Below are 12069 nucleotides of genomic sequence, written 5' to 3' on the forward strand. Positions count from 1 at the left end.
CAAAGATAATTTTTGAAATAACAAAGGAAATTAAAGAAAAAATGTTCAGGCCGGGCACGGTAGCTCATGCCTGTAATCCCAGCACTTTGGGAGGCCGAGGCGGGTGGATCACGAGGTCAGGAGATTGAGACCATCCTGGCTAACACGGTGAAACCCCGTCTCTACTAAAAATACAAAAAAGTAGCCAGGCATGGTCGTGGGTGCCTGTAGTCCCAGCTACTCAGGAGGCTGAGGCAGGAGAATGGCGTGAACCCGGGAGGCGGAGCTTGCAGTGAGCCGAGATGGCGCCACTACACTCCAGCCTGGGCGACAGAGCGAGACTCCGTCTCAAAAAAAAAAAAGTTTTGCTTCATGGGAAATCCCCAAAGTCCCTCCCCACACCCCATGGGACCAAAGGGCCCTAGACCTCAGGGTGGGGCCTGCAGCACAGGGAGCAGAGCCGGCAAGGAGCTGCCCTCAGGTCGTTCCTGGCCACACAGCCAGCCTCGGAGCCACTGAGGGGCCTGCCCTGGGCCCCGAATCTAGACGCCCCTTCCAGCCTCAATCTTTCTTCCAGGGTAAGCAGCCTGAGAGGCCAAGAGGACAGTCCACCGAACCCTGAGCCCAAGGCCCAGGATTCCTTGCTTAACCGTCCCCAAGCCTGGATCCATCCTCCCGAGGTAGAGCTGCCGGAGCTGTACCCAGTCCTGCTGGCCTGAGGGGCAGCCAGGGGAGGCAACGTGGTGGTTTTCTGGGGCTGCAATGAGCTCGGACCCACAGGCTGGGTGTAGCATGTGAGCTCATTGAGGCCCCTCACAGCGTGGGGAAATCGGAGAGGGGACTGGCTGGGGCTGGCCCTCCTGCAAGGACTTCTGAGAGTGCTCCAAGGAGCCCTGGGGTCCTCCACTTGCCCCTGGCCTTCCAGGCCCTCACACACCATTGTTGTCCAGACAGAAGAGACTGGGCGCTGTGGTTCACGCCTGTAATCCCAGCATTTTGGGAGGCCGAGGCGGGTGGATCATCTAAGTTCAGGAGTTCGAGACCAGCCTGGCCAACATGGTGAAACCCCGTCTCTAATAAAAAATACAAAAATTAGCCGGGCGTGGTGGCAAGTGCCTTAATCCCAGCTACTTGGGAGACAGAGGCAGGAGAATCGTTTGAACTCGGGAGGCAGAAGTTGCAGTGAGCCGAGATAAAGCCGTTGCACTCAAACCTGGGGTACAAGAGCGAGACTTCTCTCAAAGGAAAAAGAAAAAAAAAGAGAAGAGAACCTGTTCTGTCTAACTGCCTTTTTTTTGAGTGCAGGGAAGGCAGCCTCCCTTCATACTCATGCCCCAGCCCTGCAAATGTCACAGCAGGACCCACCTGGCTGCTCCTCCCCATACCCAGAGTAACCCTCACCCAGAGTCCCTGGAGGACCCAACCCTCGGGGGCATGCCTGGGGCCCAGCTGCATTCAGGCATCCAGCAACGCAGCCAGAGGGCTGGGGCTCCCCAGCCATGGCCGGGAGGTGAGGGCTGACCCCAAGGCCAAATCAGAGCATCAAGAAGGTGAATAGAGATCTGGGAGGGGCTAGGGAGAGGCTGGATCTCTTCCCCATTCACTTCCTGGCCCACCCAGACTGGCCCCAGGGGTGCAGCTGACAGGCCCCACCCTTGGGAACTGCACCCTCCTGACTGGTGTCCTGCAGGCACCCTGAGGCCATCACTCTGGACCCCTGCCCTACATAGGCCTTACAAGGAGGAGCCAGGGTGGACACCCAGACCTCATTGAAAGTAGGGGTGTTCTCAAGGTCCCAGACCTTACTCAGGGACCCCAGTCGGGGAGGGGGCAGTGGGAGGCAGAGCCCCTTGCTAGGAGCTTCTAGCTAGGCCCACCTTTTCAGATATGCCAGTGAGCAGCCCCAGCTTCATTCTCCAAGATAAAGACCCTAGTTACCTCCACTGCTCAGCCTCCCTTGCAGCTAAGTGTAGCCATGTGGCTAAGTTCTAGATCAAGTTCCAGATCACAGATAAGTGGAAGTTCCCTGTGGGACTTCCAGGAAGTCTCCTCTGGGATGTCCTTTATTCTCTGCTAAGAACACAGAGGCAATGGCTGAGCTCCAGCAGCCACTGTGAGGCCATGAAGGCAGGGATCCTAGGGACTGGGATCTGAGAGCCTGGCTCCCAATGGCAGTGGAGCAATGCCATCATCTCTAGCAAGGCCGTCTCTAGCCTGCCAGCCCCTGGACCTGCTTAGTGTTCGAGAGTAGTGAACAACCTTGCTGAAGCCACTGTTCCTTAGGTGTCTGTGGCCTGCAGCTGAGCTTGACTCTGATTCGTAGGCCCGCAACTGGAGGGCCTCTACCTCGAGGGAGTGGGGTGTAGAGTTTTCCTGGAGGTGAAGATTCTCAGCCCTACCCTCTAGCCCGCCCACCCAGCTCCAGCCGTCTGTTTCTGTCTCGGACGAGAGGGGGCCTCTCAGGACAAAGAGGAAGTAGCTGGAAGGGGAAGGAGCCAGCTGCAGAGAGGAGGAGGTGAGCTGCAGAGAAGAGGAGGTTGGCGTGGAGCACAGGCAGCACCGAGCCTGCCCCACAAGCTGAGGGCCTGCAGTCTGCGGCTGGAATCAGGATGGACACCAAGGCAGGACCCCCAGAGGTATGTGCCAATGAGGCCAGGGCAGCTGAGAAAAGCCAGGCATGGGGAAGGGGCTGCTGTCTGCCTCCCTATGGCCTCAGCCTCCCAGCAACCCCAGGTCCAGAGAGTCACACAGCCTCCAGCTAGTCCTGTAGATGACTCGCTCCTTCCCCAGCCTGTGCAGCTGGGATAAGCAGGGCCCTGGCTCTCCAGCCAGGTGACAGCTGGGCCCTCTACCTCAGCCTGGGACTGGCAGCCGTGCCTAATGCCCTGCAGGGCAGGAAATCTGGCACCTTCAGCCATAACCTCTGATGTCTGCAGGGTCTTATGCTATCTACCATGGGACCAGGGGGCTACAGCCCTACTCTGCAGGGGTCTTTCAGCTTGAGCCAACCTGGCTGGTGGGCCTCCCAGGTTCCATTGCAGGAGGAGGTGGTGAGGCACTCTGGGGTCTGTAGTCCTGGGAGGGGCCTTGGACAGGCTCCAAGTCTGAGATGGGGCCTGCAAGAGGCAGCGCCTCTGTGGTCTGAGCTGCCCATCTGCCTGGAGCATTTAAGGGAGCAAGGGTCCTCTCTGGTGAGGGCAGGGAGGGTGGGGAGCAGCTGTCCAAGAACAGCCCTGGCACCTCGTTGCCCAGCCACAGCCCAGGATTCCATGTTTCCTCTCATTGACCAGCCACAGCCCAGGATTCCATGTTTCCTCTTCTGAGAGTTAGTGGGGGAGGGCAAAGGCCGGATGCTGGGCCCTGAATCCCTGGGGACAGTGGGGACACGGTGGGCACCCTGAGGTCTCCTCTGTGGGGTGGGGGGAGCATCCCCCAGAGTTCAGCTCTGGGGTGGGGGTGGCACCCACCCACCTCTGCAGGACCCCCCAGTGTGGGGGGAGTTGGGTCGCAGTGACTTGGCCTGAGTCCCCTGTCCCCACACTTGGTTTATGCTCCTACCCCCAATCCCCCATAACGCTTGGTCTCCAGGGCAGACACAGCCCAGGCCCGACTCCTGTGGCGTTCCTGGTGTTTCCGCCTCATGCTGAGGCAGGCCAGGTTCTCAAATCCCTCAGCCCTGACCCGTGGGAGGGCAGCCCAGACGAACCCCAGAGGCCTGGAGGCTGAGCTGGCTGCTCCTGGGTGGACAGCCGACCCACCGAGCCCTGGGTCCCAGCGCCCAGCCTGGCTGCAGACACTCGCACTCAGCACTGCCCAGGCCCAGGCCCCAAACCTCGGAGACCTCCCCATCCCAGCCAGGGGCCAGCCAGCTCCTGCCCTGGTGGATGTCTCAGTCAGAGGCTGGCCAGCCAGGCGACCATGCTGGGCGCAGACCCCTCCCTGCACCCGGGGAGGGCGCCTCTGTACTTGTGAGGCACCCTTCCCCCATGGTGGCACCTGGGGCAGCCTGACTGCTTGCTTTGGGGGTAGGAGTGGGGGTGGGAGCCCACATCCCACAGGGCCCAGATGGCCTGGCTCCCAGCTCCTTGTGAGGTGACCACTCTGAGGAGATAAGGCGAGTCCCTGCAGCAGAGGACAACCCCCTCCCCCAGCAGTGCAGGGGTCCCACTCTGCCGCCATCTCTGCCCTCTCCACGCCTAGCCTCTCCAGCCAGGATACTGCCCAGCTGCCCCCTCTGACCTGTGGCTCTCTGGAGGGGCTGCCGTGGGACCAAGACAGGAGCCCAGCCCAGGAGGGAAGCAGTTATTTATAGGCCAGCAATAAGAGGACCAAGCGACAAAAGCAGAAACGGCCCTTTCAGATGCAGTTTCAGTTGTGGTTGAAACAGGGAACTGAGATGCAAATACCTAGATACTCACTGAGTGGGAGACCCTGAAAGGGGAGACACAGAAAGCCGGGGCATGTGGCCAGGCACAGACGCCCACCCGTCCCTCATGCTTGGCCCAGGCTCAGCCCTGGGGACCGCCTTAGCAGCAGTCCCTCCGGCTTAGCCAGGGGGACAGGGCAGGTGACATGTGGCCGGCTGCGGGCTCCAACACCCACACGGCTTGTCCTTGTGGAAAGCACACCCCCAACATCCAGGGCGTGACCTTGGGCATGAGTGGGGGGCTTTTGGGGGCTTATGTGGGTGTCTGTGCAGGGGTGTCTCCAGTGCCCAGTTGCCCAGGCACTGAGGGGCAGTTCTGGGCAGAGCTGGAGCTGCTGGTGATGCCAGGCTGCCCTGTGCAGATGCTGAAGCCTCTTTGGAGAGCAGCAGTGGCCCCCACATGGCCATGCTCCATGCCGCCCCGCCGCCCGTGGGACAGAGAGGCTGGCACGGTAGGACTGGGGGGCCCCAAGGGGGAGGTGGCTGGGATCAATGGCCTTTCAAGAGCTCTAAGCCAGAGTGGAGAGGTCACAAGCAGCCTTGAGGGGGCCTCCAAGCAGAGGTGCCCTGACTGGTGGGCAAGGGAAGCCTCCCTGGGCTGCTCCAGACCTTCCCTTTATCCCCCTGCTGGAGGTGCTGGGGACAGCCAGTTACCACGAGCCACAGCATTGCAGAGTGGGCTGCAGGCCCCCTGACCCCTGCCACTACCCTGGGCTGGGGGCCTTCTCTGTATCACCCTCCCCTCTCCCTTGTCCACCCTAGTCCCACCCCAGTGGCAGCCCAGGTCCGGGAAGTCAAGACGGTCTCTGTCTCAGCACTGGAGGGGCCATCGTGGCCCAGCCAGAAGTCAAGCCCCGCCCTGTCTGGTGACCCTGCGGGTGCTGCCCCATCCAGTTGCAGGTCCTGGGAGCACTGGCTGTGCTGTGGCTGGGCTCCGTGGCTCTTATCTACCTCCTGTGGCAAGTGCCCCATCCTCCCATCTGGGGCCAGATGCAGCCCAAGGATGTGCCCAGGTCCTGGGAGCATGGTTCCAGCCCAGCTTGGGAGCCCCTGGAAGCAGAGGCCAGGCAGCAGAGGGACTCCTGCCAGTAAGTGAGCCCATGGAGGCCTGCGGGGGCAGGTCTCAGTTTGGGGCTGCTGCCTGTGTTTCTGCCCTTGGATCTGCCCGTGAGATAAGGGCGGCCCTCTACTAGCTCCTCCAGGAAGGTGCAGGTCACCAGGGAAGGCCACGACCATATGAGCTGGAGTGGGGGCTGGGGACGGGGCAGGCATGTGGTGCTTTTTGCAGCAAACAGAGGCTGCCACCTGGGGGCTCTGACAGGCTGGAGAACACTGCCTGTGCTGAGGCTCACCCCCTCAGTCCTTCCACCCCTGGGGGGTAATGTCACTGTCCCCTCCCGCCCCTCAGCCTTCCCTCCTGCCCTTCTTTCCCTGCGGTTGGGGTCCTGGAATCCCAGGACTGCCCTGGAGGAACCTGTTGGGCCATCCTGCACACATCCCCTGGAAAAGGGAGCTTACCTGCCCCTGGCCCAACCTTTCCCTTCCAGGCCAGCTCTGGCCACCACCAAGGGCTTCCACACCAGGAGGCCACCCCAGACCCCAGACTCCACAGCTCTGCTCTACTCTGCCCGGCTTTAAGAGCAGCTGCTCCCTGTGGGCAGTGCCTCAGGGCTGGGTGGGGCCAGGACCCCCCAGTCTAGTCTGCTCTGGACCAGGCAGCTCCTCTCAGGCTCCTTCCCAACTTGCTCCTGGGTGTCACCACCCCAGCAGCATGCTGGGCTCAGGCCCACCCTGCCCAGTCTGTTTTGTTGCCTATACCTTAAACCCTTACCCTGCACACTTGGCCTGGGCTCATCCCGGGGGCCACCTGAGCAACGGTTGCTCTGGCTTGGCAGCGGGATGGGGTAGGTGATGTGAGGTGGGCTGGGGGCTCCCGCACCCATACTGAGCCCAGTGTGGCTCTCTCCACAGGCTTGTCCTTGTGGAAAGCATCCCCCAGGACCTGCCATCTGCAGCCGGCAGCCCCTCTGCCCAGCCTCTGGGCCAGGCCTGGCTGCAGCTGCTGGACACCGCCCAGGAGAGCGTCCACGTGGCTTCATACTACTGGTCCCTTACAGGGCCCGACATCGGGGTCAACGACTCGTCTTCCCAGCTGGTGCGCCCCGCCCTGGCCCCACTGCATCCTGGTGCTGGAAACACAGCAAGTCAGGCTGCCTATCTATGCAGGCGTCTCGGGCACCAGGCCCGGGGGCTCAGCTCGGTGGTAGGGTCTAGCATGGAACAGGGATTAGGCTGCTCCTTTGGGGGCTCTAAGGGCAGAGGTGTCAAGGAGCTGGGCCTCTGGGTGACTAAACACTCAGACTGTGCCTGGTGCAGTGTGGCTCTCACCAAGGTTCATCCAGATACTTGACCTGACCTTGAGCTGTGGGCAGTCACAGGTGGGCCTCCTGAGGAGGACATGGGTCCTAGTGGGGGTGCGGAGGAGAGGGCAGCCTGAGGTCAGCTCTCATGGCTGGCCTGGCCTTGCAGGGAGAGGCTCTTCTGCAGAAGCTGCAGCAGCTGCTGGGCAGGAACATTTCCCTGGCTGTGGCCACCAGCAGCCCGACACTGGCCAGGACGTCCACTGACCTGCAGGTTCTGGCTGCCCGAGGTGGGTACCTGCACCATGCTGGGCACCCCTGCCCTAGTGTTGGGCATGGACTGTCTGACTGGCACCACAGGACAAGGAAAAGAAGTGGGGGTGGGAAAGGTGCCCTGGACTTCCCTAGGACACCCCAGGAGGGCAGGACCCAGGGCTCTGAGGTCCTTTGAGTCAGCTTCACCTGGGCACAGGGCTGGTTCCAAGGATCCAAAAGTGCCATTTTCCACAGGGCAGAGCACGGGTGGCCTCGGAGCCCTGCTGAGCCCAGCAGCTGACCTGTTGGTGGAGGCTCAGGCTGGGACCTCTGGCTGGGCAGTGAGAGGCCATGGGCAGTCACCACAAAGGCAAGCTCTGGAGCTGAGCTGCCCAGAGGGATCCTGGGCCAGTCTATCCCTCTGTGTCCTCACCTATAAAATGGGGATGGGGATAGCAGCAGCTTAGTAGGACTGTTGTGAGGACATCTGAGTCAACCCCACTGTCAAGAGCTTGGGGTCAGGCTCACCATGAAGCTAGCACTTAGCAAGACCTAGTTCATCCCATTGCCTGAACTCTCCACCAGGTGCCCATGTACGACAGGTGCCCATGGGGCGGCTCACCAGGGGTGTTTTGCACTCCAAATTCTGGGTTGTGGATGGACGGCACATATACATGGGCAGTGCCAACATGGACTGGCGGTCTCTGACGCAGGTGAGTGCCAGGGCCCTAACACAGGAGGCCTGCCTGAAGCTTTTCCCCGCCTGCACTCCTGGGGACTTGGCCTGACATCTCAGTGCACCTGGAGAAAGTCGCGTAGTCCTGTTTACAATTCACTATGGTAGAAACAATCGGAGACTGGTCTAATAAATGATAGAGTTCTACACAGCCACTGAACTCATGCTGTGGAATCACATTCAATGACATGGAAAGATGTTCAAGTCACATTACCCAGGGAAGCATGCAGATTACAAAACACGAGCCTTTTTAGGAAAAGCAATGCATGAAAAACGTGTCAGAATGGTCATGGCAAAGGCAACCATGGTTATCACTTGACAGTGGGATTAAGAATGATCCCATTCTTAATGGCTTGATGCATTTTCTATTGTTTTTGTAATAAACGTGTATTGCTTTGATCATTGGAATACAATGTTCAAAAACACAGGCACCCGCTGGGCACTCCTCCCACCAGCACACTCTATTACAGATTCCTACAGGCAATGCTTCCCGCAAGTGGGGACCAGTCGGGCAGGGGCTGCACCTGCCCCAGCATCCCTGGCCTGGGTGGAGTGGGGTGGAGGCCCCACAGAGGGGTTTTTCTCCCACAGCGCCTGATTTTGGTCCCTACAGGTGAAGGAGCTTGGCGCTGTCATCTATAACTGCAGCCACCTGGCCCAAGACCTGGAGAAGACCTTCCAGACCTACTGGGTGCTGGGGGTGCCCAAGGCTGTCCTCCCCAAAACCTGGCCTCAGAACTTCTCATCTCACATCAACCGTTTCCAGCCCTTCCACGGCCTCTTTGATGGGGTGCCCACCACTGCCTACTTCTCAGTAAGACGGGTTGAGAAAGAGCCCATCAGAGGCCCCTGTTCTCCCCTGGCTGGCCAGACCCATAGGGAGCCCTCTGGGCTGGCCCTGCAGACACCAGCAGCATCAGCTGGGTCCTCAGGCAGCCAGCACCATGGGTGGGGCTGTGGCCCTGGGGTGAGCAGCAGGCTGGCATCAGCAGGCTCTGGGCTGTGCCTGGAGGCAGGCTTAGCTCCAGGAGGACAGCTGGTCAGCACCATCCCTGGGAAACAGGCCTCCTGGGAGGTGGTGGGAGGACCTGGGGCCCTGGGAGTCTCCAGACTGCTGGGCGAGGCCAAGGGGCTTAGCTGGGCACTGGAGAGGGAGGGGAACCCCACTTGCTTTGCGGGGAAGGAAGGGAAGAGTGAGGGGTGGGCAGATCCTCCTTTGTCAGCCCACGGGGGTGGGAGTGGACAGCCCTCCAGCCAGCCGAGGGACTGGTCTGTAGTAGAGGCTGTATCAGAACAAGGGAAGCCTCCCTAGATGTGGGTGGAGATGGCACCCTGAAGGGAGTGGAGAAACTTCCCTGTGGCCAGGAACTGTTTCTGTGAGGTCAATCCAGCCTGGAGCCCAGGGCAGTCCAGCTGCTTCCCCACTCTCTCCGCCAGGCCTCAGAGCCAGTCCCCAGGACCCCTGTTGAGCCGACCCCTTCTTTCCTCATATTTCCAGGCACCTGGGCCCCCTCCCTCCACACCACATGGGGCCTCTTAGGTGGTGCATGGTGGGGTCACAAGTCCAGAATGGGCTGGGCTGGCAGAGCCTTCAGGGATTTCTCTCCCGTCACAGGCGTCGCCACCAGCACTCTGTCCCCAGGGCCGCACCCGGGACCTGGAGGCGCTGCTGGCGGTGATGGGGAGCGCCCAGGAGTTCATCTATGCCTCCGTGATGGAGTATTTCCCCACCACGCGCTTCAGCCACCCCCCCAGGTAGGTCTGAGTGGGAGGCGGGCGGCCTGCTCTGCTGACGGGCAGCTCCTGGGCACGTCCCCTCCTGCTGGGACCCCTATCGGGCCCGGCTTGTAAGCAGAGCCCCGTTCCTCCCCACCCCAAGGTACTGGCCGGTGCTGGACAACGCGCTGCGGGCGGCAGCCTTCAGCAAGGGCGTGCGCGTGCGCCTGCTGGTCGGCTGCGGACTCAACACGGACCCCACTATGTTCCCCTACCTGCGGTCCCTGCAGGCGCTCAGCAACCCCGCGGCCAACGTCTCTGTGGACGTGGTGAGGGCGTGCTCCCGGCCGGGCGTGGGGAAGGCGGCCCTCCTCCCGCCCTTCCTGACGCGCTGCCTCTGCTCCCCTAAGAAAGTCTTCATCGTGCCGGTGGGGAATCATTCCAACATCCCATTCAGCAGGGTGAACCACAGCAAGTTCATGGTCACGGAGAAGGCAGCCTACATAGGTGAGCGCGAACAGATCACGGCGGGCGAGCCCCAGGGTGGCCAGGCACGGGCGAGGGAGGCACTGGCTTTGTGACCGGCGTGGACACCTCAGGACAGAGGGGCCGCTGCTGAAGGGGGACGGGGTCTCCATGGAGTTCCGGGGACCAGGCCACCCGCCTGTCACCTGGCCCCACAGGGCCCCAGAACACTGAGTCAGGACGCCTGTCCCCAAGTGATGAGGGTGGAGTTCTACCGCGACCAGCTGTCCCTCCCGCACCGAAGCGAGGGGCTTCCCCGGCTGGAGTCTGATGACAGTGGAGGGGCCAGCTGCCAACCGTCCCCAAACCCGTAGCCGGGCCTGGCGCTGAGCGAGCTGCAGAGGGGCCTGTGGGAGCCGGCGCCCCAGTGTCTCCTCCATCCTCCCCGCAGGCACCTCCAACTGGTCGGAGGATTACTTCAGCAGCACGGCGGGGGTGGGCTTGGTGGTCACCCAGAGCCCTGGCGCGCAGCCCGCGGGGGCCACGGTGCAGGAGCAGCTGCGGCAGCTCTTTGAGCGGGACTGGAGTTCGCGCTACGCCGTCGGCCTGGACGGACAGGCTCCGGGCCAGGACTGCGTTTGGCAGGGCTGAGGGGGGCCTCTTTCTCCCTCGGCGACCCCGCCCCGCACCCGCCCTCCCCTCTGACCCCGGCCTGGGCTTCAGCCGCTTCCTCCCGCAAGCAGCCCGGGTCCGCACTGCGCCAGGAGCCGCCTGCGACCGCCCGGGCGTCGCAAACCGCCCGCCTGCTCTCTGATTTCCGAGTCCAGCCCCCCCTGAGCCCCACCTCCTCCAGGGAGCCCTCCAGGAAGCCCCTTCCCTGACTCCTGGCCCACAGGCCAGGCCTAAAAAAAACTCGTGGCTTCCCGGTGCCTCTGTGTGAGTCCAGCGCGGGCGGCCCTTCATCCTCTTGCCAAGGGCCCGCCTCTACGCGCCCGCCCCTGCGAAACCGCGCCGCGCGACCGCCGTGGCAGCGCCTCAGCTAGTCCCGGGTCCGCGAGAACCTGGGGCGGGGCGGGGCGGGGCGGGGCGGGGCCCAGACGGGCCTCCCAGGCGGAGCGAACCCTCCACCTCCCACCCCGCGCCGGGCTGCCGCGCTCCGGAACCCAAATTCCCGCCCCGAGGCTGCCGGGGGAAGCGAGAGGCGCGGAGCCCACGCCCGGGACTCCAGCGGAGGAAACGCAGACCAAGGCGCAGCGCCGCGCACCCACCGCCAGGGGGCAGCTCCTACGGCGCCGGACAGGTGCGGCGCGGGAGGGGAGCGGGGCTGAGGGGACTGGGAGGGCGGGAGGGGACCCGCGGCTGAGGGGACGCGGAGGGCGGGAGGGGACCCGCGGCTGAGGGGACGCGGAGGGCGGGAGGGGACCTGCGACTGAGGGGACGGGGAGGACGTGAGGCGACCCGGGGCTGAGTGAGGGGAGGGTGGGAGGGGACCCGCGGCTGAGGGGACGGGGAGGGCCGGAGGGGACCCGCGGCTGAGGGGACGCGGAGGGCGGGAGGGGACCCGCGGCTGAGGGGACGCGGAGGGCGGGAGGGGACCCGCGGCTGAGGGGACGCGGAGGGCGGGAGGGGACCTGCGACTGAGGGGACGGGGAGGACATGAGGCGACCCGGGGCTGAGTGAGGGGAGGGTGGGAGGGGACCCGCGGCTGAGGGGACAGGTCCTGCGTGCGGGCTGGGGAGACAGGCGGGCGAGGGTAGGGGTGCACAAGGCTGTGTGGTTTGTGGGCTGTTGTGCAGGGTGGGTCCAAGAATGTGGGGGCAGGCTTGTCCTGGGGATGCAGTGCCCAGGATTGGTGGATGGGGCTGAGAGGACCAGCATTTGAGCTGGAGGGCAGGAAGGGTGACTCCAGTCTGAGACCAGGACTTGGATGCAGCTCCACTGGAACTCACCCTATCCTGGGAGCCACCTGGGCACCTGTCCTGCAGATGCAGGATTTGAACCCAGGTTTGGCAACTCAGTTCTCACTCTTCTGCTATGAATGCTGGGTCAGAAGGATTCTCAAAACACCCTGGCTTATCTCACCTGATGGTTCCTGACCAAGACCACAGGGTACTCTCCCCTGGTGGAGGTCC

At 62.8% G+C, this 12069-nt stretch overlaps 1 protein-coding gene across 5 annotated transcripts; it reads left to right on the forward strand.

Moving 5' to 3' along the window:
- The first annotated feature begins 424 nt into the window (after positions 1-424).
- Positions 425-10859, forward strand: PLD4 (phospholipase D family member 4). Of its 5 annotated transcripts, none has more exons than XM_063698230.1 (12): positions 425-557; positions 2263-2615; positions 4730-4857; positions 5300-5493; positions 6377-6560; positions 6935-7055; positions 7606-7733; positions 8370-8570; positions 9372-9511; positions 9636-9801; positions 9883-9979; positions 10389-10859. In XM_063698230.1, the coding sequence occupies exons 3-12, from the start codon at positions 4747-4749 to the stop codon at positions 10586-10588; spliced, it is 1542 nt and encodes a 513-aa protein (XP_063554300.1). In that variant the 5' UTR covers positions 425-557; positions 2263-2615; positions 4730-4746; the 3' UTR covers positions 10589-10859. The 5 variants fall into 5 exon arrangements, with proteins under 5 accessions (XP_063554300.1, XP_055217702.2, XP_004055836.3 ...); XM_055361727.2 differs by having other exon boundaries at positions 4768-4857; positions 9399-9511; XM_004055788.5 differs by having other exon boundaries at positions 426-557; positions 4768-4857.
- Positions 10860-12069: the final 1210 nt, after the last annotated feature.

The sequence above is a fragment of the Gorilla gorilla genome, chromosome 15 (assembly GCF_029281585.2).
Source record: "Gorilla gorilla gorilla isolate KB3781 chromosome 15, NHGRI_mGorGor1-v2.1_pri, whole genome shotgun sequence".
In the NCBI taxonomy this organism is placed as follows: Eukaryota; Metazoa; Chordata; class Mammalia; order Primates; family Hominidae; genus Gorilla; species Gorilla gorilla.

Bases quoted from the DNA above. Each gene is read 5' to 3' on its own strand.
- PLD4 (XM_055361724.2), top strand. From the start codon at position 2,589: ATGGACACCAAGGCAGGACCCCCAGAG. The intron at 4,858-5,299 runs GTAGGACTGGGG...TGCCCCATCCAG, and splicing joins GGGACAGAGAGGCTGGCACG to TTGCAGGTCCTGGGAGCACT. The intron at 5,494-6,376 runs GTAAGTGAGCCC...CTCTCTCCACAG, and splicing joins CAGCAGAGGGACTCCTGCCA to GCTTGTCCTTGTGGAAAGCA.